The 16,299-nt window shown below is 40.3% G+C and overlaps 1 protein-coding gene across 1 annotated transcript in view; it reads right to left on the bottom strand.

Moving 5' to 3' along the window:
- LOC124720283 overlaps positions 1-16,299 on the bottom strand; it is a 198,243-nt gene that overhangs the window by 103,804 nt on the left and 78,140 nt on the right. Inside the window, exon 5 of the mRNA XM_047245594.1 lies at positions 12,912-13,432. Coding sequence (XP_047101550.1) covers positions 12,912-13,432 — 521 coding nt within the window. The remainder of the gene's footprint in view (positions 1-12,911; positions 13,433-16,299) is intronic.

A 16,299-nucleotide genomic window follows, 5' to 3' on the forward strand; every position in this document is an offset into this window, starting at 1 on the left:
ATGAGCAAGAGATTCACAATAAATGTAGGCTAGGTAGAGGCCCAATACCATAGAATACTCTTTGTAAAACCAGATTGGGATTCCATCCAGACCTGGTGATTTATCTTCTTTCAAACCTCCCAGATGTTTCTCTACGCCAGAGATGGTTATTGCTTTGTCATCTTATGAGAGTCAGTCTGATGCTCAAATGACTATATCTTTGCATGATTCCCCTGTGTGAACAATTTCTTGAACGCAAAATTTAAAACTTTGGCTTTCGTTTTGCTATCTTCAACTGCCATGCTGGACTGGTCAACAAGGGACTGAATGAAAGACTTACATATGACTAGAATTTTCTCAGGTACTCTGCCAGAGCTTTTGCTGAGGTGTGACTGCGATAGTCGTTGTGTGCTTCATACATAGATCTTTTCACAGATGCATTAATCTCTACTAACCTTCACTTGCCATCATTTGGGCATTTTCTTTTGAAGTGAGAGTGCAACAGCCTCTGTTTCCTCAGCATCTACCAAATTTCATTTTTAAACAATGGAGGTTCCTTTTTATCCTTCATCCACTTACTACGCAGTTAACTCTCCAGACCATGATTTACAATATGCTTAAACTTTGCCCGTAATTCCTCTATATCCACCTTACTGGAACTAAGTATTGTCAATTCACTCTCTAAGTGAGATGCTAACTACTGCTTTTCTGCTCTATCTAGCAGAAATTCTCTCCTAGCCTTCTTTCCTGATTTATTAACTTTAGAAACCATAGTTGCTATTATGATATCAAGATTGCTAATCCCTGTTTGTATACTGACATTGTTGATAAGATCCATCCTATTTATAGCTACAAGGTCTAAGATATTTCCAGTGTGTGTGGGCTGCTGAGTTGGCTGCTCAAGATAGATTTCAGAAATCATGTTCAAAAGTATTTCACATGATTGGCAGTCTATACCACCCCAATGAATCCATAGGAATCCCAATCTATACTCAGTACGTTAAAGTCACCTGCAACTAGTCTTGCACAAAGTCAGTATTTATGCGCTACTGACAAGATTTTCTTTGAATGACTATAGAACTGTCACAGCGGAATCGGATGGCTGGTAGGAAAATCCAACAATTAACATGGTTTCACCTACAGCTATTATATGGAAACAGATAACATGACTCGCTAAATATCTCAGAGCTTTCCACCTTGGGTTTCAGCCAGCTCTCGATCCATGAATAATTTGAGCATAAGAACTTTCCCGGAGGGCAGTAAATATGAGAACTGTATTCAAACACTTCGACAGTTTGCTGATATTGTGACAGTTGAAGTGCCTTTATTCTGAAGGCCGTCTGGCTTCCTTTGCTGTATATCGACTGCGAGTTGTCATAAGAGGACCTCAAAGTACCGTTTAGCCTAAAAAACCTTCATGTGCACTCCTCAAGTACTCTGCTACCTGAGTAGCTGCTTAGTTTGTGTAGTGCACCCCTGACCCATCAAGGGGAGTTCTACAAATCCTAACAAGATAATGCAGGTCTACAATTCTGCAGCCAAGACCATCACAGAGTCGACCAAGACTTGGTTGAGACCTTCCACTTGGCTGCAAACCAAAGGATCCTGATCAACTCTGGAAACAATACTGCAAAGTGCAACCTCTGCTTGTACCCCACACGCGAGGCCAGCAGTCTTCACTACCTCTGCCAGTCACTGGAATGAGCTGAGGATGGCTTCAGGCCCCAAGCAAAAGGCGTTGTTGGTGCCGATATGAGGCACAACTTGCAAATGACTGTACCCTGCATGCTCGATAGCCACAGGCAAGGCCGCCTCAACATCTCAGATGAGGCCTCCCGACAGATGTATTGGGTGCACATTGGCTTTCTTTCCAGCCCTGAATGCTCTGCTCCTAAGGGGCCCCATAACGGGCCTAGTGTTGGAGCTCCTGATAACTAGTAATCCCCCCCACCCTGTGTGCCTGCTTGGACCCTACTGAAGAAGCAGAGGAGTGGTCACCCGTCCACTCACAGGATGAATGGACGAGGCGAGGCGACCAGTCTCCACATTGGTGGTGTGGGTTTTTGTAGAGAACTGGGTGCCACTGTTCAGTATCCAGTCTGGAGCCTTCTGAACACCTCCCTAGAGCTGACATTTTGTTATACCAGTGATGTGGAGCTGCAATGTAAAGAGAAGTCATCAACACACAGCAATCAACAAACCACACAGCTCACCATGGATATGATGCCACTGACACCAATTACAAAATATTAGATATTGATGATGCCTGAATGCTTTTTAATTGGATATATCAAGAGTATAAGATGGTAAAAACTGCATTGATACTGGAGTAAATATTGCCTGAATTGGAGAATTTGGCAGTTCATCATCCTTTTGAAGAGTTTGTACATTCCATTCAACAGAGAGATCATGGTGTAGTTGTTCAAAAAATGAGGAACCTTTGCTGACCTCAAGGCTGCAATAATGCAACTCTTTAGCCATTAGGAGGAAAATACCCCATCTCACCATACCAAATTAGAAGACTGAGAACGTGCAGTTAATTCCCATGGCTGAGATGTTTTCATTTCTACTGACGTATTGGAAAATAATGTAATGCACAATGCAGCTTCCATGGACTGTAGCACCACAACCCCTTTGGAATCCTGTATCCTATTCCAGACTCATCTCCACTCTCCCATGAGGGTATATATGTAATATTAGTAATTTACACCAATTTAAAATGTTGCTTTGACTTTGACTACGTTGTGTCTCACCAATACATAGAATAAAGGAAACATATTTCTGGTTATCTGTATTCGAATTCACCAAAGCAACTCTGAAATTTACATTAATTTAAATTATTGTGGTGACATTGTTTACGTTGGGCCTCACCAGTATATCGAATGAAGGAAACATGTTGGATTAAAAACTAATGTACCATCATAATTTGCACACAATACAAACTACAGGCACACGGAAGGAATAAATTTGTTATTGTAGTTATGGAGTAATTAGCAATTAAAGTTATGATATTTCAAGTCATCAAGAGACAGCTATTTTTATGTTTTTTAAGTCAGAAATTGTTCATTCTCCAAACAGAAACATGACACAATGCTTTTTCAGACAGAATCAAACATGTTTATGTTTTAATTGGTGTTAGTCAATAAAACTGTACTAACAACTGTATAGAAATGTAAAATTTTACTCATACAAAATTTAATTCCTTCCTGTCTTTGTATAAAATTATTCAGTTATTCTATGTAATTTTCTATGTGATTTGGGAAGATGTATGTAAAAACTTTAATTGTTAAATATGCAAAATTCAATGTGTAACAATAAAAGTAATTGAAGGGCTCAGAGAGATATAGTCATAAGCCACAACTTTCACGAAATTGAGTTTTTCATGTTGCGGCATTCTTAACAATGTCTTTTTCACAACATGTTGAACAAGTTCCATGTTACTGCAACAGATGGCAGGCTATGATGGAGTGCAGTTCTATGCTGTGCCATCTGGTGGTAGTTTCAGAAGATACATAGTCACAAGCCACGGCAAAAGGGCAGGTGGGTCAGGAACGTCGGAACCGTCTTCGGGTCTTCAACGCATATTTGACACAGACAGTAGTGGAAGTGAAGAGCTTTACCCTTTGGATCCTGACAGTGATGAATCTTGGCATCCATCGACCAGCAGTTCCAGCTTAGATGATGTTTCGGTAAGTATATAAAACGGTTTATTTCTGCTGATTAATTTCCTGTGGCTTGTGACTTTGTTTCTCTCAACATTGCCAACGCATTTGACAGCCATCCTGTGTGTTAATGATGAAACTTGATGGGCACATTTATATTACTGCTTAATGGTGCAATAATGTAGTTTCTAAGGCAAAAGATGTGTAAAAAATATTTTCTCATTAAATTGATTTTAGCGAAATTTAATGTTTTGTGTGGCTTATGACTATATCTCACGCAAATTCTTAGACTATTTTGTTCTTCATATTATAGCTTGAAATAAGTAGAATAAATGAAGAATCACCTGAAAAACCAAAGCCTTCATGGAGAAGAAAGCGAAATATTGATCAGTGGAAGAAAAATAAAGCAAAACATCGACGAAATGTTGGTCAGCAGTATAAGTCTTTAAAAACCCACAAGACTGTTCAGGCTGCTACTATAGGAAGTCCCTGTACTTGTTTAAATAAATGCTTCACAAAACTGCTTGGTGAGGAAGAAAACATTTTTCATTCATTTTGGAACAAAGGAAACTTTAATGAACAGAATACTTACCTGATGAGCTGTATGAAAATGGAACCGAAAAGGTGGAGGTTTGTTCACTATTTAAATAAAAATGGTTCAATATTTTGTATATTTATTCCATTTTGTTATATTAGTCATAATTTCTTTCAAAGCTATCCAAAAAAGACTTCCAAGAAAATATGTGAGGGTATGCGGAATAGAAGCCATGATCTGCAAGGAAGCTTTCCTAAGGGTTCATGGCTTACAGATACACGCACAAAGAGTGAGGAATTTGCAATATCAAATGAAGCAGGGATTTGCAGTGCCAAAAGAAGATGGAAGAGGTTTGTATGTTACTCTGTGCTATAAGTTAGGGATGTAACCAAACTGAGTACTATACAAATATTTCTATTAGGAAGAGGATATACACTCCTGGAAATTGAAATAAGAACACCGTGAATTCATTGTCCCAGGAAGGGGAAACTTTATTGACACATTCCTGGGGTCAGATACATCACATTATCACACTGACAGAACCACAGGCACATAGACACAGGCAACAGAGCATGCACAATGTCGGCACTAGTACAGTGTATATCCACCTTTCGCAGCAATGCAGGCTGCTATTCTCCCATGGAGACGATCGTAGGGATGCTGGATGTAGTCCTGTGGAACGGCTTGCCATGCCATTTCCACCTGGCGCCTCAGTTGGACCAGCGTTCATGCTGGACGTGCAGACCGCGTGAGACGATGCTTCATCCAGTCCCAAACATGCTCAATGGGGGACAGATCCGGAGATCTTGCTGGCCAGGGTAGTTGACTTACACCTTCTAGAGCACGTTGGATGGCACGGGATACATGCGGACGTGCATTGTCCTGTTGGAACAGCAAGTTCTCTTGCCGGTCTAGGAATGGTAGAACGATGGGTTCGATGACGGTTTGGATGTACCGTGCACTATTCAGTGTCCCCTCGACGATCACCAGTGGTGTACGGCCAGTGTAGGAGATCGCTCCCCACACCATGATGCCGGGTGTTGGCCCTGTGTGCCTCGGTCGTATGCAGTCCTGATTGTGGCGCTCACCTGCACGGCGCCAAACACGCATACGACCATCATTGGCACCAAGGCAGAAGCGACTCTCATCGCTGAAGACGACACGTCTCCATTCGTCCCTCCATTCACGCCTGTCGCGACACCACTGGAGGCGGGCTGCATGATGTTGGGGCGTGAGCGGAAGACGGCCTAACGGTGTGCGGGACCGTAGCCCAGCTTCATGGAGACGGTTGCGAATGGTCCTTGCCGATACCCCAGGAGCAACAGTGTCCCTAATTTGCTGGGAAGTGGCGGTGCGGTCCCCTACGGCACTGCGTAGGATCTTACGGTCTTGGTGTGCATCCGTGCATCGCTGCGGTCCGGTCCCAGGTCGACGGGCACGTGCACCTTCCACCGACCACTGGCAACAACATCGATGTACTGTGGAGACCTCACGCCCCACGTGTTGAGCAATTCGGCGGTATGTCCACCCCGCCTCCCGCATGCCCACTATACGCCCTCGCTCAAAGTCCGTCAACTGCACATACGGTTCACGTCCATGCTGTCGCGGCATGCTACCAGTGTTAAAGACTGCGATGGAGCTCCGTATGCCACTGCAAACCGGATGACACTGATGGCGGCGGTGCACAAATGCTGCGCAGCTAGCGCCATTCGACGGCCAACACCGCGGTTCCTGGTGTGTCCGCTGTGCCATGCGTGTGATCATTGCTTGTACAGCCCTCTCGCAGTGTCCAGAGCAAGTATGGTGGGTCTGACACACCGGTGTCAATGTGTTCTTTTTTCCATTTCCAGGAGTGTAAGTTCATCTTTTTTTTCTTTCAGGAAAACATGGAAACTACCCACATAAATTTCAAGACGAAGCAATACAAAGTGTTAGACAATTTCTCTATGTCATACCGAAATATAACAGTCATTACAGTAGGCAACAGAACCCCAATAAAGTGTATTTGGATTGTGATCTCACAACTGCTTCCTTATTTCGAGATAAATACTCAGAATACTGCAATGAAAAGCAGGTTCCTGCAGTACCTGAAAGTAAATTCAGAGAAATTTTCGTATCTGAATTTAACATAGGCTTCAAACTACCAAAAAGTGACACCTGTTCAAAATGTGATGGATTTCTAATTGCATTAAATAACCCAGAATTATGTGCAGAAGAAGTCACAGAAAAGAAACAACAATATGAACTGCATCTCAAAAATGCTGACAGAGGACAAAATATGATTGCGTCTTTAACTGCTCTGGCTAAATAAAATTCGAAAGAGCATCACGTGATAGCAATGGATATGCAGCATACGTTCCCCACACCTAAACTAACAGTTGGTCCAGCATTTTCCTAGAGGAAAATACGGACTTACAACTATGGTATCCATGACTGTGGATCAAATAAGGGTTATATGTTTATGTGGAGCAAGAATGATGGAGGACGGGGCTCAGATGAGGTTGGGAGTTGCTTATTGAAGTACTTGGAGATACCTAATCCTCAGACAAAACATCTCCACATAATCACAGACAACTGCAAGGGTCAGGCAAAGAATTGGACTATTATTGCTTTGGAAAGGTCCCTTGTTGCTACCAAAAGATTTGATTCTGTCCAGCATTACTTCCCTGTGGTAGGTGACACCATGCTACCTTGCGGTCGTGATTTTGGTCGCATTGAACGGTATGCAAGAAACAGACGTCCAATAGTGTACACTCCAGATGAATGGGCAGAAGTAATAAAATCTGCGACTCCTAAACATTTCATTGTAACTAAAATGGTAAGAGAAGACTTCAGAAGTTTGGAAAGCCTGAAGACATTGATCTCAAAATGTACAGAATCCACATCTGGAGATCCCCACCATTTCAGTGAAGCTACTCAATTTAAAATTGAGTCTGAAGATCCCTTCAAGCTATGTGTAAAGCACTCTTATTCAGACATAGGAGCTTTCATGTCAGTGGATATTCGTGTCAAAAAGAAAGGAAGGCTAGTCGAACCAAATACATATCAGCTACCAATAAAGTACAGAAAGCCACTACCAATTAACCAGAAAAAAATTGATGATGTACTGTCTCTTATGCCATACATACCTGCAGCAAATCAAGATTTCTTTTGGTCATGTACTGGAAATAACCTGTACAATGATGTGGTAGGGGAACTTCCTTGATGTAACTGTATCAATGAAAAAGTAATTTATACGTCTCAGATACCTGATATGTACATATTAATGTGCAAAAATTATATATTCTGCTTGCTGTGTAAGAGTAGTTAAGATAAATCCTTACAAATTCATACTTTATGTTTTAAACAATTTTTTGGGAGATATAGTCATAAGCCACCATTGACTACATCTGAATTAGAATCATTCTAAAATTAATATTTTATAGCATGCAGAGAGTTGACTATTTAACAACATGCTTCACAAGTATTAAGCAAGTGTTTGCAGTAGAAATAACTTTTCTATTTTGTATTAAACATTTTCAGACCTCCGTGGAACTTTAAACTCGCTGTATCTCAAAACCAGTTCGATGTGGCTTATGACTATATCTCTCCGACCCCTTCAATTGTTTAAAATCATATAAATAGAGGCGATTTTTACACTGCCAGAGGTTAGTCCTACATCAGTCTTAAGTCTGCCTTGGACCGAATTTTTGTATTAACAGCATGTAGTCAGACTTTGTATGTTCACCGTCAAACATCTAGCATACAAAATAAAATTCTTTGTGTACAAGAAGTACTGAAACTTACTTACTTCATTACACAATTCCCACGTGGCAATGCAGTAACATCAAGTTGAACCTAGGGCAGCATCAAGAAAAAGCACTCTGGATTACACAAGATACGTCCTTTTTCTTTTTTCTTTTTTCTTTTTTTTTTTTTCTCTCTTTGGCGGAGGATATCTTTAATAAGATGTGGCATATTGACCATTGTTTTTCTTGTGTTAAGCAGTGATACACATTCCAAACTTCAGCACAAAAACATTTTCGCCACATTATATTACAACTGAATGAAACACACAGTAAGACAAGAGCCCCAGGGTGCTTCTGAAAAATTCTTCTACTGCTGATAGATAATCAATGGAAAGTCTTGTGTCTGCTACGATAAAATTTAATAAACAGAGTTGATGGGCATGTATTTATGCACGGAAGTTTTAACTCTGTGAGAATCCATTATAGTTCCATGTCTCATCTTTGAGAAAATTGCTTGTACTTCTGAGATATCCATGACAACTGGTAGTGACCATACATATTGGATGCTGAATCCCCAATCTGGCTTGTTCTAGTTTGAACAGACGCTTTCTATGCAGACCATATGTCACTGGTTTTGAGGAACTTCACATTCATTCTTGTCATGTGTCATAATTAAGCACAGTCTATGAGTGAGACAGAACTATATCGAATAATTTTGTGGAATACCTATTCATGAATAAATCTTCAAAAAGGTAACAACTTGCTCAGTAAGACAAAATCTTAATATGCTCTAATGTCAAAATGGTGATGTACACAGGCGAAACAATACACCGCAGTAATACACACAGCATATGATTTATTATTTTAAAACAAAATTACCTTGGAAACTATGTTGACATCATCTTTAGTAAAACTGCAGCAGCCAAAGCATAAAATTCCCTAAAATAAGTAAATAAGTCATGATCAGCCCTAACTGGTGAGGAGAGGCAGAAAGAGAGAGAGAGAGAGAGAGAGTGTGTGTGTGTGTGTGTGTGTGTGTGTGTGTGTGTGTGTGTGTGTGTTGGGGGGAGGGGGGGGGGGTTCTGTTTGTAATTCACTCAAACATTACACAGCCCGAAGTGCTGTGACTGACCCCATCATAAGTTTACAGGATTCAGACACAATGGCGAGAAATAAGGCAAGGTATTCATCTCTGACACAAGAGCCAGTGATAATTTTATCATTGGTAAGAACACCCAAAAGTATTTTACAGAGCTGAATACTGTAAATGTGGCAAAGTTCGGCCCATACTAGTGAAGATGAAGTGTGAACTCTTGCTAAGCTGTTCCTAACATTTCTTTTTTCCTTTCTTATTAAAAATCAATCCCACACTTAGTAAGGTTTTCTGTGGAAGAATGACATTTGAACCATTGAAGTGCCCATCTCCATGCTTTGATGGCTGCAGCAATCAGTTCTAGCCACCACACCACAAGACACTTCCCAAAGAAGTGGGAGATTGTCACTTGTAGTGTGTGAGATTTATTCTCACTTTTTCTTACACAATATCATCAATTCCCTTCAACTGATTAAATTCAAACACTATTTTGGTGGCAAAAATTGACCAATCAGCTTTTCTGAGAGACAGCCACTGACACAGTGATAATTGTGACTGTGTTAAATAAGGGAGTGATGGTTGGGATAAAATTTGTGACCACTAGGGTATCTTTGCTGAAATGAATTTTAACTCCAGTATTGGGTGGGCAATGATCAAGTAGTGCAATTAATTTTTCTATTGTTTGACCTCTTTAGACTTATTTGTATCATCCCATTTCTTTGTGGTACATTAGTTCAATTTATCTACACCACAAGAATTGCTCAAATGAAATATTTCAACCTAAACCAACTTTATTGTTGGTTTATCATTATTTCTTTACCTTTAGCTTTAGCTTGTTTTGCCTCTTGTTTAGCTGAAACTAGTCCTTGTCGTCAATTACAAGGAATGACTGTTTCTGTCAGTTTTATCAAATTGAGACTCTATGAGTACTTCCATCACCTTTTTGCACTTTGAAATCCTTTGCCTATGGTGAGTTGTGAAATTATGCTCAAACGCTAGCAATGTAGTCAGCCATTCAGTTGATAAATACGTGGAACCATTAGAAATCACAGTAATTCATTCTTCGTTTGAGATTTATTTGCAGAAGACAAACAATTTACTCTTTTACCACCCACTGAACTGTCAACCTTCTTGCATTTGAAGGCAAGGCCAGGTACTGTGCGCCACATCTTCACTGAGACATGACAAAGCATTGAAATCAATATTAAGGGCATAGTTCTCATCGCTCCTACTTTTGCAATTATTACTGATTAATTGGTGCCTAGTTTTACACATAACCTGAAGTAAAATATTTGTAATCTGCTTTGGACTTTCTGCTAAGAAACTTACATTAAGGGCAGTTTCTCCTATGTACACAATTGTTTGAGGAGACCGAAGTATCCTTGGCTAAGCCCCTCAGTATTCAACGAAGGATGAGGCAACATGAGTGTAGTGAATGAAATGATCTTCATTAGAACTGGAGCAGATTCATTTCAAACCTTCACCGAGGTATCTGTTCTTACTTTCAATAAATTGAATTTTTATAGTCAAATAAGCTACATTTGCTTACAAAATACATTACTTGATGATTGCCCTCAGCTTAAGTCGGACAGAAAAGCACCCAGTATATTACAATAAACAATAACTAGTAAGCTCTTAGGGAGTAATACGCACTTCGAAAAAAAGGTGTCACGAAATTTTAACCCAAAAGAAATAATGTTGTGTAGGTCAACAGCGCACCATTTATAAACTATGGAAACTTGCTGCCATGCACTTTGATTGACTGCGGGTTTGCCCTGTTGCCGATGGTCTGGAGAATGCATAACTGTGAATGCTTTGCCTGCCAGAGATCACAACGTATCCAAGGCATCCCACACACTCGATGGTACTGTGCCAGCTTTCCACTCTGGGGGCCTCGGGGCAAATCCACCAAGGTCCCGACACATCCATTGCAGTTTCATGATAAGACGTTCTGGGAACAAACCCATCAACAGCTGTTAGTTCATGTACAGAAAGCCTTTTACAAATTGTGTCGGCACTGAAAAGAGCCTTTTTTGTAGCTAGGACACTGTTTACTAAAGCAGGTGCTCAAACTGGCGACCCTCTGAAGTGACACAAGCTTGGTAATGCCGAACGGTGTTTTGCCGAACTCTTTCAAAGATTCCTGGCATTGTCCTGATGTGATTGGTGGCATGCTGAATGTGATACATTAATTCCTCTTCATTTGTAGGTGGTTCACATCCAGGTGGGTGAAATAGAAACTTGAAGAATCCCCATAGGAAAAAGTTCGGTGGCGTGAGATCTGGTCGCCAGGGCCATGTCCTACAAGCACCTCTGCCACTGAACTGGCCGTCGAAGAGTTCATTTAAATATATGTGCACAGCACAACTGTTATGTGCGGATGCCCCATCATGCTGCAACCACATGCGTAGTCAGATGTCCAGGAGAACGTCTTCCAGCAGGCTGGGTAGAGTTTCTTACTAAAAATCATGGCAATTGGCCCCAGTAAGTTGAGGAGGTAGACGGACTGGCCAAATCAGATGGTTGCCCACAATGATTACCTAAAAGTTAAATGAAAATCGTTCCTGGTTTCCCTGGACGCATGTGACATGAGGATTTCCCCTTGCCCAGTAATGAATGTTTTGAGTGTTGTAAAGGCCATCTTGACAGAAGGTGCACTCGTTGGTAAACAACACAATGGTGGGGAAGTCAGGACCTCGTGCAACACTTAACAGAAACCACCGGAAAAACCCTAGCCTGTGGTCATAGTCCGCCATAGGATTTAGGTCTTTGACAGGGTGGAAACTAAATGGATGCTGGCCGTAGTTACTCAGAACCTCACAGACTAACTGATGAGTGACCCCCAAGTTGTGTCCAACCACTCGAGGACTCGTCGTAGGTGCTTCCTTGAAGTGCTTGAGAACAGTCTCTTCAAATGCAGCACCCTATCATGTTCGAGGTCTTCCAGCATCATCACGATATCCCACTAATGAGCATGTTTCACTAAGTTGCTGGTTAATTGCTGTAAACATCTGGGGGTTTGGGTGGCGTCTTGCTGCATACCGTTCCTCATACAACTGTTGAGCTTCATGCGCATTAGCACTGGCTAGTCCATAGACAAAACTCATATCTCATTGTTCCTCAAATCAATACTGTGCTGCCATGCTTACTGCATGACTAAATCACAGGTGATGTTTGTGTGCTCTGAAGCAAAGCTTATGTGTGAATGCCTCTGATGTGAGGTGGAGACAAACAACAAGACCAATTCGACGTGTGTGTATCACATGGTGGCACTGACGGGGGGAGGGATGTTTGTATGTGTGAACCGACAACCATAGCACTGCCCGTCAACCGATGAACAGCAACAGGGCAATCCCACAGCCAATTGGAGCACGTGGTGATAAGTTTCCATAGTTTAAAAAGGGCGCGTTGTCGACCTACACAACATTAGTAATTTTGGTTCCTATTGGCATCAGCTATCTAGGGTTAAAATTTTGTGACACAATTTTTCTCCATCCTGCTGAAATTATCAAGAAACTGCTTACTAGACAATGGACTTATTTTGCGAATCATGATCATGGCAAAGAAGTCAAAACAAGATCTGAGGGATCATCATATGGACAATCTACTGGGAGAGTATGCCAAATAGTGAGAATAGCTGCATAGTTACTTTTACATGGCACTGTGAAATATATGCTGAAGAAACGAAGGTATTTTAGTGAACTACTAAATGACGTACATTAAACTCAAGATATCCCAGAGATGAGAAGATTAACCTGAAATGTGTGTGCAGAATCATTTTGAAAACCAGGTTAATATTTTAAGAAGATTATATGCTAAAAAATCAAATTTTTCCGATGTAATATCAATATCAATGCTCGTCCTCCTCCTCCACCACCACCACGACGACCACCACCACCACCGATTAAACTTACCACCAATGTCTGAGGTGTATTAGTTCTTCTCATGACAACCGATTGCTTCTTATTTCCATACTGATTATCATTGATTTTTGCCTCTTGACAATTTGTGTCCAAGTCAACAATGCCATTATCTTCATCACTTGAGTCTTCACTATCACTAATAACATCGAAACTTCTTTCAGCTGCCAGAAAATGATTCTTTGTAGTTGTAACTGTGTTGCTACATTCTGGTTTATTTCTTTTGGGGATTACACAATTAGTTCTTTCTTCTTCTAAACGTGGCTGATTTCCAGTACTTTTAGTATCACATTTTTCATCTATAGCATTATTAGAACCAAGTCCATGAACTGTATCTGTGAACTTATTGTTGGCAGGTAAGGGTGAAAACGCAAAATTCCTCTTTTGAGTTTTGTTTCTGAATTCCTCACAACTACTTTCTTGTAATGATTGTCCAGGGGGCTTTTCTAAGGAGGAACAGCTGTCTAAAATAGCTGCATTGTCATTTCCCTTCCACTGAAAATCATGTGGTTCTCCTGATTAACAGACAGAAAACAAAAAAAAAGATTAAAACTGAAGTGATTATAATGAAGTGGTCAACTTAAGGCATGAATGTGAAACAGTCAAAAAGAAATAAAATAATTAATTATTGGAATTATCATATCATTTACAATGTGATATAAATATTTATGTACAAGAATTAAATGATAAACAAGCAAATCTGTGAAACTAAAACTCTTAACTGGTAACTAAGTCAGTTAAATGAGTTTAAAATGAACTAAGACAAAATCTGGCAGAAAAAGAAAGCAAGCTTTCTCAGAATCTACATAAAGATAACCACTAACCATAAAGGCAGGGTACTGAATAGACAACATGCACATAGAACAAGACTGGAAATTTTGTTGTGTTTTTGGACAATGTTCTTCTTAGCTTTCAATGTTCTCCTTCTAAGCTGATGAAAAACATAGACCCATTGACTCAAACATGCACAGCTACATTGACCCAACTGATTACATAGCCCTAGGGCAGCAGCCCAATGGTGTGAGGAGTTCTGTTGGATGGAGAGGGTGAGAGGAGCAGTGAGGGTGAAAGGCAGTGGGAGGAAAAGGCAACAATGGAAAGAGATAGGTATGCAGAAACAGAAGACCCACCCATGAGCAGACGCCACAGGTTGTGCAATAACCAAGAAGTCAAGCCTGTTGCGCTCAGCAACATGTTCTGCAACTGGATAGTCAATTTTGCTCTTTGTTGTAGTTTTAGATTGGTTATTACTCAAGTGTCAAGTTTACATAAAAATCTGTACCAAAGTCACAGCTGAGTTGGTATACAATATGACTGCTTTCACAGATGACCCTGTCTCTGATAGGGTAGGATATGACTGTTGGGGAGGGATATTCTACAGCTACACTCTGTGGACCACTGTGAAGAGCACTGTACTATATAATCTTTTTCCTATTCCATTCCCACATGGAGCACAGGAAGAATGATTGTTCACAAGCCTCTGTGTGTGCTGCAATAAATTTAATCTTGTCATCACAAAACCTATGAAAGCAATCTGTAGGAGTTTGCAGTATATTTGAAAGAGTCAAAATTGATAGCAATTCTTGAAACTTTGTTAGGAGATGTTCTCAGGACTCTGAGGCTGCCAGTTCACTTCTTTCAAAATCCATGACTCTCTTCTGTGGATCAAACAAACCTGTGACCATTCATAAAACAAGCCTGTGACCATTCAAGCTGCCCTTCTCTGTATGCATTCAATATCCCCTACTAGTCCTAATTGGTAAGAGTCCCACACAAGCAATATTCTAAGATGGGTCACATGATTGATTTTTAATCTGTTTCCTTTGTAAACTAATTGCATTTCCCTACTATTCTACCAGAAAACTGAAGTTAGCTACCTGCTTTACCTACGATCGACCTTATGTCTTTTTCCCTTTCATGTCCTACCAAGTGTTACACTCGGGTATTTGTGTGAGTTTACAAATTTCAACTATGATTCACTGATATTATGTTCATCTGATACCATGTTAATTTTTTATTTTTCATTTTGTTAAGTGCACAATTTTACATTTCCAACCATTTGAAGAAAGTTGTCAATCTTTGCAACGCTCTGAATATTTTTGCAGTTTCCTTCAAACTGTATTTCATTGTAGATAGCTGCATCATTGAAAAAAGTTGAGGTTACTATTAATATTGTTTGCAAGGTCATAAATATGCAACATGGACAGCAAGAGACCCAACACACTTCCCTTGGGTACATCCAAAGTTACTTCAGTTCTATATTTGTCAATAGTTCTCTATCCAAGATAACATGCTGCATCCTTCTTACTAAGAAATCTTCAACCCAGTCAGATATTTTGCCCAATACACCATACTTGGGTTCAGAATATGTTGTAAGTTTCTGCTACAAATCAATGTTCAGGATACTGGACAGTAATTTTGTGGATCACTTCTGCTAACCTTCTTATAGACAAGTGTAACCTATGCTTTCTTCCAGCTACTGGGTATGGTTTTTTGTCTGAGAGAACTACTATAGGTTGTAGTAACAGAGGGACTAACTCAGATGAAAACTGGGCAGAATCTGACAGGTACTCCATTGAGCCCTGGAGCTTTGTTCAAATTTAATGATTTCAGCTGTTTCTCAATATCACTGAAACTAATACTATTTCACTCATCTCTTCAGTGGTATAAAAATTTGACTGGTGCAATACTCCTGTGTTTGCTTATGTAAAGGAACATTTGAAATCAGAGTTAAGAATTTTTGCTTTTGCATTACTACTCTCAATTTCAGTTCTCGTCTAGCCCGCGAGTGGCTGGATGCTAACTTTCATGCTACTAAAAGCCCTTACCTATGAATGTTGCTCACTTAACTGCCAAACACATTTCATTTAGCATCTCTATCTGCAGCCCTATGGTTTCTTTTACACACATTATCCAGTAGTCTGTTTCTTTAGAAGATTCTCTACAGTGATTGTATACCATAGAGGATCTCTCACATCATGAACTGTTATACTGGGTATTTAACTTTCCAGTGTATAGTCAACTATTCTTTTAAACTTGAGCCATAATTCCTCTACATGTCCCTGTACTGTGCTGAAAGTTTCCAGTTCGTCACTGTGATATGACACTAGTGCCTCTCCATAGATTGAACATATAGAAAAAGATAGATTGCTACGTATCGTAAAAATGACATGTTAAGTTGCAGATAGGCACAATTAAAAGATATGTAACTTGAAGGGGCATCACTGCTGTCTGCTGCAGTGGGACATTAAGCAGAATCAGCGGCAATGATATTCATCATTTTAGGGCACTATTAAATGAAGGTAGACGCTGAGCTAAAAATGTGGTTAAGTTGTTTTAGTCCAGAGTAACAATGGGAGCATTCCACAGCAACTGGTTCAGT

Source organism: Schistocerca piceifrons, chromosome 11 (assembly GCF_021461385.2).
Source record: "Schistocerca piceifrons isolate TAMUIC-IGC-003096 chromosome 11, iqSchPice1.1, whole genome shotgun sequence".
Classification (NCBI taxonomy): domain Eukaryota; kingdom Metazoa; phylum Arthropoda; class Insecta; order Orthoptera; family Acrididae; genus Schistocerca; species Schistocerca piceifrons.